Below are 13,711 nucleotides of genomic sequence, written 5' to 3'. Positions count from 1 at the left end.
GTGGTCCATATGTACATGTGTACAAAGGCATAAAAAGCTAAGCAAATTGCTAAAGAAGTGATGAAGAAAAAATAGAAAGACAACATAGCAAAATATAATCTTATAAAAATATACAACACAGTGAGAGTTCTTTTTGCATTTACAAGATAAATGGTATCGCCGAAACCGGTTTGACTCAGTGGATAGAGCGTCAGCCTGCGGACTGAAAGGTCCAGGGTTCAATTTTGGTCAAGGGCGTGTACCTTGCTTGCGTGCACATCCCCAGTAGGGGATGTGTAAGAGGCAGCTGGTGGATGATTCTCTCTCATCAATGTTTCTAACTCTCTATCCCTCTCTCTTCCTCTCTGTAAAAAAAAAAAATCAATAAAATATGTTTTTTTAAAAAGATAAATGGTATCAAAGGGTGGCCCTTGAAATTTACAAGAACTCCTGATTCCAAATGGAAAATATGTATACTTGGGCTATATCCTCCCTGGTGAATGTGGGATGGAGAGTGCGAGAGTGTTTAAATGGGATAGGGAGAATGGAAGAGAGAAGGGTTGTATTCTCTCTCTCTCTCTCTCTCTCTCTCTCTCTCTCTCTCTCTCTCTCTCTCTCTCTCTCTCTTTCTCACACACACACACACACACACACACACACACACACACATCATGCACTCACTCCATCGCTAGTCACAACCACCCCTCCCTTTCAGGAGTAACTTCTGGTCCTTTATAACCACATGGGGAGGTTAAGAGGGGACTGGGATGTGGTCCCCGAGTTGGTCCAGAGGAGTCAGGAAAACCCCCACACAGTACTCCCAAGTCCGAGACTGTGGGAGGGATTGGGGCGGAGCCCAGCGATAAGAGGCAGCAGCGGGCGGACCCGGGTGGGTGGGAGGGCTGGGAGGCTGCAGCCACTTTATGAATCCGAAAGCCCAGAGAATATCGCTGCTGCCTGAGAGCTTGCCAGGGTGGGACCGGGTCCCCGCCTCTCGCTCACCCCGCGGACCCGCGCCTCAGCTGGCAGCAGCGCCTCGCCCACTCCTCCCGCCCTCCCCATCCTTAGCTGCTCAAGAACAGCAGCGCCCCGCACGTTCCGGGAGGACCCCGGGGGCCGTACGGGAAGGAGAGCCAAGGCTGGGAGACCGGAACGGCAGCAGCATGCGCCCTCCGGGAGCTGCCTCGGCGCCCAGGGTCTGAGCTGCAGCCCCAGTTCTCCATCCATTGTGAGCCGCCGCCGGGGCCCCGCTGCACCACCGTCCCTCCGGGTCCCCCGCCGCGCCACGATGGGGCACCTGCCCGCGAGCACCCGCTGCGGCCGCCGCCTCCTGCCTCTGCTCGGGCTCTTTGTGCTGCTCAAGGTAGGAGCCCCGCGCCCCGCCCGCCCCGCGGTCCCCCCCGCGCCCGGCTCTGCCTCCCGGGGACCCGGCTCCCCGGGACGCGATGGCCCCGCGGCAGCGAGCGCGCTTTGTGGTCCGGGCGGGTGCATGCTCTCCGTGCTCTTGGGGGACGGGGTGGGAGAATGGGGAAGTTTGTTCCCTCCAGCCTCCACCCTCTGTGCCCTTTTACCATCCGCCGCTAGCCACAGCAGAGGTGGGCTTGTGGGATGATGCTTCCTCCTCTGGCAAAACGAGGCCACTTTCCCTTCTTCTGGCCGCGTCCCGCTGCTCCCCAAAGCTGCCCAGCCTCCCCGCCTCCCCCAGCGGAGGGAGAGCCTGCTTTGTCTTCATGTACCTTTTACCGGGATTATCCTGGGGGCGGGCGCTGAGCTCCCTGGATGCCCTAGGGCTGCTGGGGGTGGATGGGTCGTGAGGATGGTTTTCTTTGGGAAAAGGAGTGTCAGCTTGAGCCCAAAAGAAAACCCTTTACAAAGTCTCCGGACTTTCCCCATTGGGTTTACCGAGGAGGATACCTCTACATCCCAATGGCAGAAAAATCGTTATAATTTACTTTTTCGTGTCTTCTTTGAAATATCCTACTCCAGGGTTTTACTTTGAGGAACAGGAGAGGGCTGCTTTCAAAAAATAAATAAATAAATAAATAAATAAATAAATAAATATCTATTTTGACAACTATACTGTACATAAGAATGTAGCCATGTTAGCTAGACGTTTTCTTGGAAAGTGGCGTGAAGTTATGAGGTAATTATCTACCACTTGTGTCTTCTGTGGGCTTACTTCATTGCTGTCCTGAGTCCTTCTTCCAGTCCATTCTCCTCCCCAAAGCAAACTGTGTGCTGGTCCCGGGGAGCTATTCTTTCAGCACCACAGGCTGCCTTCCTCACAAATGGAGGAGACATTGATGGATGCCAATGTTTCCTTATCAAAGAGTCACTTCTTGCTGGCATGCGCCATTGAGTATGAATGCTTGACAAGGAGACTGCGGAGCCGGACCAATGGATTGAAAACAGTGCCACTTCTAAACATTCCACATTTTCATTTATCTAAATGGAAAAATAGTTTCAGGGAGAGACAGCAACAGAGTGCGTAGAGGAGATTCTAAGTTATATTTACTATGGTTTTACATTTTTCTTACGTTTAAATAATCATGTTACTTAGAATCTGGCTAATAATAAGCTCACTAATACGTTTTCACTCCAGGGGAAACTCTGTGAGCACACACCACAATGCATTAGAGCTCAGTTTCCTATTAATTTTTCTACCTGTCAAGTGCTGTCATGACTCCTCATATATGCAACACTTGTCATGCATCCAAAGTGAGAAATGGAGTCACCACACATTTTACTAAGTAACGGCTGAGTCTTACATGTATGACACCTGGTCCAAATCCAACCTTTGGCCCAGCTGCAGGTTGTTTTACTTGAATTCTTTGTAATGGGGCAGAACTCCAGAAATGGGAGAGGGCATAGAGTGCTGCAATTAAAGTGTAAAATATGTGGCAAAAGTTCCCATAAAAACTTGATATTGGAGTGAGAAAATGGTCAATGATGACACAATGGCACTCTCAGTGACCATGATAGAAGTTTGCCTTGTTCCTTCCACATAGTAGCTGTACTTCTGCACATTTGCAGGTTGATGGCAGTTATGGTAAACTTCATCACATAGTAAATACACTGATAGAGCTTGTCATTTAAGAAAATGTTGTAATGGGACAAATAATTTTGTAAAGCTTTGCTCTTTATTTTATACTAGAAGCCCAGTGCACGAAATTCGTACGCATGTAGGGTATCTAGGCCTGGCCGGTGATCAGGTTCCCTGCATCCTTGCCATCCCACCTCCTCCTTCCCTCGCCCCCTCAGTGCCACACCACTGCCACTGATCACCCACCATGTTCTGCACCACCCCCTGGTGGTCAGCACATGTCATAGTGAATGACTGAACTCCCCCAGTTGAACTCCCAAGGGTACACTTTGCATATTAGCCTTTTATATATTATAGATAAATGCAGTACTTTATGTCACTTAAATACAAAGTACACCAGAGGAACGATACCACTGTGCCACTCAGTTTGATATATACTGAATACACACGATGTGCCAGACAATCTTCCAGGCATTTCACACTTGCTATTTCATTTAATCCAGTTTTGTTGTATTTGACAAGAAATGTTCAAAGTGGCAAGTTGGGCACCTAGGATTATGCATTTACATCTGTAATAATATATTACATGGTAAATTGGGTACATAGTATAATTTCTTTATAATTTGGAGAAACTTTTGCATCTAAGATCCTAAATACATGTCAGTAAAATAAGTTTAATATGCTGGTGGTGACAGGAACATGATGTAAAATGTGATTATTAAATACCATGTTGTCAATTGAATCTCAATGATAAGGTCTATGTGTGGTAAGAAACAAACCATTCATCCACCCCCACCCAAATCTCTGTAGGTCTCATATGTCAATAAGTCTTTCACTACTCTATTTGAAGTATCCTTGTATGAAAATGAAAATCTCTAAAAACCACAGAGAAACTCAAGTATGAGTCTTTTTCACAAATTAAGTGGTAGGACAGTCTGAATATTTGGATCAGCTATAACCAGTTTCATTGAGGTAGTCCAAGTGTGCCTGGCCGTGATGTCTTTGTTCATTATTCCTTATCCATGGTTTAGTGATGTACACATTTAATCAGACATCTCATATTGTCTTAACCACCCACTGTATATTATAAGGTGAATATCTGCATTATCGGTGTTATATAAGCACAATGTTGTTTATAAAAATTTTAAATATATGTCAATATTGATGGTATATATAAAAATGAAAAGCAAAAGGCTTTGTTTATCAAATATACTGGGAGCCTACCAATCTCAAAATCTTCTACCCATATATGAATGCAAATGGAATGTTTATCTGCTGGGTCTCCCTCTTATGTATCTTCCCATTATTCCCCTTGAAGACAATGTAACTTCTGTCATCTATCATATCTTTACCAAACCTCTCCCTGACAATTGTTTCCTGTATCAGTTCACTCTATATCAAGATTTTTGTCAAGTAAGATGCAAATGGTAGACTATGACATCATAGGAATGTAAATTCTGCCTTCCCTGAAATGATGCTTATTAGCCGTCAACTGGAATGGTTCCCTAAACTCATGGGCTTGGCATGAATCCTTCTTTCTTTTTTTTTTTTTTTCTTTTTTTTTTTTAAATCATCACGATCACTTTTATTATGTTTAACAGTATTCTCATTTTCGTCCATTATCCTCATTTTCATCCATTATTCTCATTTTCACAGCAAAGGAAAACATCCACAAAATAAAAGGCAACCTATTGAAAGGAAGATAATAATTGCAAATCATATATCTGATAAGGGGCTGTTTTCCAAAGTATACAAAGAACTCATTCTTAAACTCCTTTCTGTATTTATTTCCATTTCTGCTCTTACCTGACTTTTAGCCAAAGAATGTAAATTTGAAAAGAAGGCCTTAATTATATTCTCTGAAAGAGGTTTATGTTTGGTGTTATGATGCTGGCCATAGTACTTCTATTCAGGATAAATATCCACTTCCCAAGGTCTGTCTGCCTTTTTTCACTTCCATATGACCTCCTGTCTTCTTTTCTTTTTCTCCCTTACACAACTTTCTCTCTCTCTCTCTCTCGCTCTCTCTCTCTCTCTCTCTCTCTCTCTCTCTCTCTCGCTCATACACACACACACTCTCTCTCACACACACACTTTCACATTTCTTATTGAAGGTTCATCTGCATTCTATATGATACAATACTAGAGGCCTGGTGCATAAAATTCGTGCACTGGGAGAGGTTTCCTCACCCTGGCCTGTACCCTCTCACAGTCCGAGATCTCTTGGGGGATGTCTGCCTGCTGGCTTAGGCCCACTCCACAGGCCTAAGCCAGCAGTTGGACATCTCTCTTGCAGTCAGGGACCCCTTGACCCTTACCACCCACTTGCTCGCTGCTTCTTACGACTGGGCTTGCTGTTCCTTAGTGCTGCCATGGAGGTGGGAGAGATTCCCGTCACTGCTGCTGCACTTGCCAGCTGTGAGCCCAGCTTCTGGTTGAGAATCTGCTCCCTGGTGGTCAGTGTGTGTCATAGAGACCAGTCATTCTGGTTGTTCCACTGTAATGGTTGCTTAGACTTTTATTATATATAAATTGGCAGATGAACTATAATCTTTTCATCTTTCCAGAGCAGTCTAGACCATCCTCGTAGGAATAAAATTTGCTCCTCTGTCACTGATTCCTTTGATAAATGTTGCTACCAACCTTTTAGAGAAACCCTCTACATGTGACATCCCCAATAAGTTGGAAAAGATTCATTGGGCTGGGCTTCCATAAGGGATTGGTGGTAATAGTTTTCACTGTGCACATCCATTTGCTTTTGTTCTTTGTTGTGTGAAAGATTATTGTTTTATGAAAGAATAAAACAGTCATTCTATATCTCATCCTCATTTTGGTCCATAAAAATATACATCTATATACACATAGGTAATTAAAAGCAATATATGAATTGTACTTATTTTAAATGTAGCACTATATCTAGCATCTAAATATACAAGTTATTTAAACTTATAAGCACATTGACTCCTGAGTATTATAAGTACAATTTGAACTTGAGTCTTAAGAGTGTGCAAAAGATTTTTGGTGTTAAATACAGTTGTGGTGTCTAAACCATTGTGATTGACAGCTGTGTGCCAACTTAGCAGCAACTTAACAGCAATGACCATGTACCAGTATATTTAGTTTTCATTTTCTTCCTAAGTTAATACCTTTAGGTACATACTTCAAATTGTGTTGTGTTTTCAGAAGCATAGTTCTAATGCAACGATGAGCTTCACTGGAAAGCACCTAGTGTATTCATTTAACTACTCCAAATATGTTGTGAAATTTTTGAAATAAAGAAATTTCCTTTGTAAGTTTTTGTATTGCACTGTAGTTAGTATGTGATATTAGGCAATAACAGAAGCTTAATAAAGAGAATTTAAATTTTGACATTATATAATTGGTTTCTGACTGAGACTTGTTAAATATAATAATGACTTGTGAACACATCTTTAAGGAAAACATGAGAAAAGTATTGTTATGTGAATTAAATCTTTATCATTACAATGCAATCATTACACCAAAAACAAAAACGAAATGTTATCATTCCCTTATATGAATAATTCATTAGAATCATAGATCAAAATACTGATATTATTCTTGTCCAGAAAAATAATAGTCCTGCTTCCTCATTTATTTATCAGTGTTACCTCAACTGCTATTTATTTTCATCAATGAAAAACTAGAGTTAAAATACTATGGAAATAGCTTTCCACACCTCTATGCACTGAGTGGCCAGATTATTATGATCTCTGAACCATAATAATCTGGCCACTCAGTGTATATCCTATATAATAATCCTATATAATAAAGGAAGAATATGCAAATTGTCCCCTTGACTAGAAGTTCGACCAGCAGGCAGGCTGGCCAACTGCCCATGTCCCTTCCCCCGGCCAGGCTGGCTGGACCCCACCCATGTATGAATTCATGCACTGGGCGTCTAATATATATATATATATATATATATATATATATATATATATATATATATATATACACACACACACACACACACACACACACTGACTGGCCAGATTATTATGTTTTCAGAGATCATATTAATCTAGCCACTCAGTGTATGTGACCTGCAACTTCAGGCAATGCTCACATATGCAGGTAATATTCTTGCTTCCTTTTCTATTTCATCCCTCTTTTATGACTACTACTAACTACAACTGACAGAGATTTCTGCATTACTTTAGTAGAGATCCTTTCAATTTTTTTGTCTGAACTTGGCCCTTAAGAGCTGAGACCTTTATATATCCTTGCCTTAGTTATCTGTATGGGTGGTGTTTAATCCAAGGGCATAGCCTTATAGAATACATCTATTTTGGCCTTAGAGACCCATTGTACCACCTCTTTCAGTTTGAATACCTGTGAGATACTTCTTTGCATACTTGTGTAATTGATTTGAGATTACTGTGGCGCAAACAGAAATGAGTAAGAGGGTGAATGGGGTGGGATGAGGTGGGAGGCAGACACAAGGCTCTCGTCCTCTTCTCTCCTGGTGTTTTTGGCTCTAACAAGTTCCATATTGTTCCAGCAGAGGGCAAGGGGAAAAGGGCAGTGAGCCAGGGTGGGGGCTTGAGGAGAAATTTATAAATTTATAAATTTCATTTAACAAGAAATTTATAAAGATAAAGAAGGAACAGCCACAGAGGTACACAGGGAAAGCAGAATCAAGGAAACCCAGAATTCCAGTGGGAGGGATTGGCCAGCAACCTCAAACATAACAGAGGAGTCCTGTAAACTAAGGTCTGGTTGTTGGGTTTCTGTGGAGCTTGCGAGCAGTAGCATGCTGGGAGTGCAAGAGTAAGCTGGTTGCTTATTTGTTCAGAACATAAGCAGCAAGTGGGAGAGACCCGATTTCATCTCAGCTCCCAGCTGTGCCACTTCCCAGCAGCAGGATATGGGGAAGAGTTATTTCAACTCTCAGGGGCCCCTTTGACAATCTGTTGCATATTTATCTCAGAGTATTATTGTCAGGAATATGTGGGATAATAACCATAATGTACTTTAAACAGTGTCTAGAATATAGTAAGCACTCAATAAGTGTTACATACAAAAATAAAAAGAAGAAAAAGAAATAGGACAGTAAAAATTGCCAACGCAAAATCAGTAAGTAGAACAACAAAAATGTGCATCGAGCATCATCTTCCAAAATGTGCAATGTCAGCGGGTGTTATTGAAAACAAGCACTTCTGTAATGGCATGAATCGGGGCAATAATCTGTTTAACTCTGTTTAAACTAGTATTATTTTAGTACCAGGATATCTCAGAATGTTTAGTATGTTCATATGCATTTTTGCCTTACAAAAGAGAGCTATGATGTATGTACAGCATTTCCCAAGTTTGACTGTAGCATCATTTTTCTAAAAGTGATTCACGGAAATAGTGAATATATTCTAAGAAACAATGCCTATACTTATACACCAGGTATATTTTTTTATTTATCTCTCTCTTTTTAAAAAAACGAGAAATATAACCTTGATGGTAAGGAAAACGTAGCAGCAAAATGAATTATAATTTAAATTTCAGAATCAGAACAAGTTGTATGAAAGAGAGCAACTCTTCCCAACTTTCTTATCAAGGACTGATATTCAAGAAACTTTCTTGAAGAAAAAATGTACATAGTCTCCTTATTTTATGGATTGTGCTAATTCTGGTTTTGACCATTGTACATACAAAACTTTTTTTTGGGGTTTTGACTCTTAAAGAGATGGAAAATTCATTTTAACACTATTTTCCAATATTATCTTAATATATAACAAGAGTTTTATTTTGTTCTGTATAATTATTTCATTGAATTATAAAACTATACTTTTTAAAAATCATCTAGTTCAAAACATAAGCTGGTCATTAGGTCTTGTCTGTATTATTACTGCCAACTGGTCTTAAATAGTGAGATTACCAACAGTTAACAGGTGACTGCTCCATTCATGGATTTTGCTGTTTGATTTGGTCTTGAGACAAACCATTTCTGGTTGTAGCTTTCACACATTACTTGTATCTCCATTTCATGTTAGGAGACACTATGCTGTGATAGTTCCTGCTTTCTTAAATGTTAAGAATAACTGTTTTACCAACAGGCCTAACAGGTCATAAAGATCAAATGTGAAAAGGTTGTCATCTCACCATTCTGTCTTTAAATTTCTATCACACCACTTTCGGCTGTTTTCACCAGCCCACTTTTTCTGCCTATTACCCTTTCTTCTCTTTCTTGGCTATAATAGCTACTTCGAGATAAGAAGTCTCCTTCTACCCAAGGGGATCCCATGCTGAATCATGGTAAGGACTTGGAAGTATAAACTAAAGGGAAAAAAATGCATGTTCCATGGTAAGTATCCTGTTAATGCAGATTTCATTATATTTCAACGTCTGATCAAGGGTATTTTCTCAACATACCTTTACCAAACAGCCTATCTAAAATCACCCCATCACTCTGAAGTTTTACTATTTTATCCCAGGTTTATTTGCTCCAGAGAAAATATCAGTCACTATGAGACATTGTATTAGGTCTCCATTATTACTTAGCCTCTTCATTGAAATGCTTGTAGGTTTCATGAGAGTAAGGACTTTTTTGTTTACTGCTCTATCCCCATGGCTGGAAGTGTGTCTGGCACATGGTAGATGCTCAGTTTGTTGAATATTTGTTGAGTTAATACAAGGGGTAAGAGAGGTCCAACAGAAGGTATGGGACAGACTCAAGACAGAGGAAGAGCAGGATGCAAGCATGCAAATGTGAGGAATGGAGCTGATGCACAGTGAGAGGAGACAGGAGGGAGAGGCTGTCAGGGAGGCAATGCTGAGTGGGATTTGGAGAGTGTGTCCAATTAGAAGGGGGAGATGACCTGAAAATTCTATTTGGTGATCTTGTGGAGGGAGCAGAAGTTTATTACCACAAGTGAGAATGAACTCTTAGGCATCAAGATAAGTTTCCACACACATTTTTTTCTTGCTATCTTTTAGGTCAGTAAACCACTGAGGAGAAATAATTTATGCCAACGAATTTTTCTTGGTTTTACAACTTGAATACATCAAAATTAAAATAATTTAAAAAATATTTTTTCTCATTTTTATTTTACTATGTGTGTTGATGTACCCAGATTAGTTCTAGATCTCTAAAGACATTTCTGGAAACTCACACAAATAATTGAAGTTCAGATGATCAATTATTATTTTTCTTCAATACTTATGTTTTTTTATTTTTGAAAATGGTAATTTTATTTTTAAAAAACATATGGGTTATGTATTGAAAATTTTTAATGAGTTTTAGAAAATGAATATAGTTTTTGCATAAGGTTCAAACAGGTAATTTCATATGGAAACAAATGTCAATTTTAATATATATAAAATATTTTATTATCTAAACATGGACAGTTAGTTAAATGGGCTGATTAAATTTGCATTGTATTCATTGAAATGTTTGTATATGTACATCAAAAAACTGGATTGTCAAGATTTTCAAAAAACTAAAATATAAAAACATATGCTTAAAATAAGTACTCATAAAATTCAATATTTCACTAGAGAATTGAAAAATATTACATTATTTTATGCTAATCTATGTCCATAGTCTGCTACTGTATTGGTAAAATAAGGGAGTTTGGGTGTGAGATTTTAATTTTGTGTTTATTGATAAATCCATATATGCTTTAAAGCCAAAATAGGGGGAAAATTGTGATCAGATTATTTATAAACTCATCTACATGGTTAAAATGAAATCGCTTCCTCCATGAATTTATGATGAGAAGAAGTGTGTCTGGATAATATAAAAATAACATTAATAATTTATGATTAATAAATTATTTTTCTTAAGTGTAATAATTTTTTAAAATATCAATCAAAATTTCCAGAAATCTTTGAGAACACATTTATAAATTTCTTTTTCTGTCTCTGAGTTGATGCATCAGAATTAAGCAAGTTGTCATACATCATCCTTTCTCTCAGATAAACCAGGAATTTCCTTTTTAAGTCAAGTTGGTTATCCATAAAATAGACATTTTAGTAATATTACCTTGATACTGTGCTAAAAACTAAAGTATAATAATAAAAATGGGAGTGTTCTTGCCAAATGCCACAAAATGTACTAGTAAGCATATATTGTATATGTGTAGTGCTGACACTATTACCATAAGAAATACCTCATTACTTGGATGTACTTAAAATTCTTAGATTTTATCTAGAAAGAAAAATTGGCTTCTAAAATTTCTGAATGTTAAGTTGATTAAGGTGAATAATAAAATGCCAAGGGAATTATACATTGTCTGCAATGTATTATTCAACAGTAAGCCATTTGGCCCTTCTTTAATGGGTTATAGAAAAAACCTGGTTAATATGAAGTATACCAATGCAATATTGTTATTTGCATATAAATATAGGGATGTGATTTAGCTGTATTTATGTTGCATCATCAAAGGAAATTTCTTTTACAATTTTCCCTAAGTTATACTTTTTAATTAGTCTTTCAGAAATGACTATAGGCCTCACCCAAACTAGTTAGGCATTTGGGATTTATAATATGGAAATTCTGGTATTGTCAAAACTGTTAAAATGACGACAAGGACTTAGACTTAAGTACCATGCACTTTACTCTAAAAATTTAGGTAATAACTTGTTTCTTTTTAATTAGCTAAAGCTGTTGTATCTGCTAAAATTCAGCCACTTTTTATAAGTGTTCCAGGCTGCTTTCTTTAATTGACTTTTTTGCATTTAGTTGATCTTTTTTTTTTTTTTTAATATATTTTATTGATTTTTTAGAGAGGAAAGCAGAGAGATAGAGAGCCAGAAACATTGATGAGAGAGAAACATCAGTTTCTCTCTCATCAATCTGGGGGATGTGCCCGCAGCCAACGTACATGCCCTTGACCGGAATCGAACCCAGGACCTTTTAGTCCGCAGACTGACACTCTACCACTGAGCCAAACCGGTTTCGGCACATTCAGTTGATCTTTGAATAATATGGGGGCTGGGGCACTGACCCCCTGTATTGTCAAAAATCCATGTATAACTTTGACTACCCAATTAACTTTAGTAATTTCTATCCATCTGTTGATTGGAAGACTTGTTGATAAAATAATAATTTGATTAACACATATTTTTATGTTATATATACTGAATTCTTATAATAAAGAAGATAAGCAAGAGAAAATGTTAAGAACTGTAAGGAAGAGAAAATGCATTTATAGTATTTTTTTTTTTAATTTGCTTATAAGGGGTCTCATTCAGGTCAAATCCGTGTTCACAGGTCAACTGCATTTGAACTGTAAAGAAAGAATAGTTGTCTTTAAAGCCCATTTTCACCTGATTACTGCAACATCTTTTTATTTTATTTTTTGAAAGTTAATTGAGAATCTAATGAGGTCTTTTTATTGAAATTCTTGTTGCTATGCTGAGGCCTTCAATTAGTGTTCTTACTAAGTGGTTTCTTGTGGTATGAAGTAGGGAGTTCTTAAACTGACATCTTTGTCTGAATCAGCCATGCATCATCATATGGAGGCATTTAATGAAAATGTATTGAGAATTGGAAAAGCAATACATATTCACTGTGGAAAATATATAAAATACAGCAGGCAGTAGAAAAAGAAAATATAAATGCCTATACATTTTATTCCAAAATAGCTACCATCTGGGGATTTATCATTTCAAATTTTTCCTAAGTCTGTGTATCTGAGTATATATGTAAAAAGGGAAAAAAAAGAATAGCAAACTGCTGTACTATTTTAACTTGCTCTTTTCACTTAAATAGATTATGATGATTTTTTTAAGGCATGGACATTTTTAGTCTTCTGCAATTTAGGACATTAAGCCATAGGTCTGTGGGTAAAATGAATCCAATTCCTAATTGCATTTGTATCATTTAAAACATGGATGAGCCAAAACCTGTTTGCTCAGTGGATAGAGCGTCAGCCTTCGGACTGAAAGGTCCCAGGTTCGATTCCGGTCAAGGGCATATACCTTGGTGGGTGTGCAGGAGGTAGCTGATTGATGTTTCTAACTCTCTCTCCCTTTCACTCTGAAAAGACATGGATGATCATATCTTACCTAATAATAGACAAACATGCTAATTGACTGTACCTTCGTGACATCCACAGCCAATCAGGAGTGAATAACCAACGAAGATGGTGGTTAATTTGCATATGTGGCTGCCAAGCGGCCGGGGGTGGGGCCTCTGAGTCATGTAGGAAGGTAAAAAAGTGGCTCTAGACCAGAGCGAAAGCGGTGCCAGCAGCCAGGGAAAGGAAGGCCCATTCTGGCACGAATCTTCATGCATCGGGCTTCTAGTATATTGATAATAATTATGAAGTATTGGGGATTATAACTTGCATGTGAGCTTTTTATTAGTGTGACAGTTAATTACAGAGAACATCTTCAGATGCTTTATTGACAGGCATTTGTTTCCTACTTATCCACAGCTAAATTCCATGTAAAAAGAAACTTAAGAATATAGGATTTCAAGGCAGAAAAATAGAGGATTGAATTCTGGCTATGTTCCTTGCTATCTGCATGGCATTAGGCACTGTACTGACCTTTTCAAAGAAGGCACAAATGACAGTGGCTGCCCAGGTCACCATTTCCCCAATGGTAAATTCTACCATCTTCTCCACTACCTGCTATCCTTTGAAGAAATATCCTCCTTTTTGATTCATCTAGTTTGTAAAAGGGATACCATCCTCCTACTTGACCTCAATGCCCTGGACAGAGTCGTCC

The 13,711-nt window shown here is 38.8% G+C and overlaps 1 protein-coding gene across 2 annotated transcripts in view; it reads left to right on the top strand.

Annotated features, from left to right (window-relative positions):
* Window positions 1-878: 878 nt before the first annotated feature.
* The window catches only part of PTPRO (protein tyrosine phosphatase receptor type O), a 206,816-nt gene continuing 193,983 nt past the window's right edge, over window positions 879-13,711 (top strand). For both annotated transcript variants that reach the window (XM_084877905.1, XM_084877904.1), the window contains exon 1: window positions 879-1,342. In XM_084877905.1, coding sequence (XP_084734031.1) covers window positions 1,268-1,342 — 75 coding nt within the window. In that variant the 5' untranslated portion in view covers window positions 879-1,267. The remainder of the gene's footprint in view (window positions 1,343-13,711) is intronic.

This window comes from Pipistrellus hanaki (assembly GCF_964339955.1).
Source record: "Pipistrellus hanaki genome assembly, chromosome: 3".
Taxonomy (NCBI): domain Eukaryota; kingdom Metazoa; phylum Chordata; class Mammalia; order Chiroptera; family Vespertilionidae; genus Pipistrellus; species Pipistrellus hanaki.
This window is presented reverse-complemented; position numbering and strand designations above follow the sequence as displayed.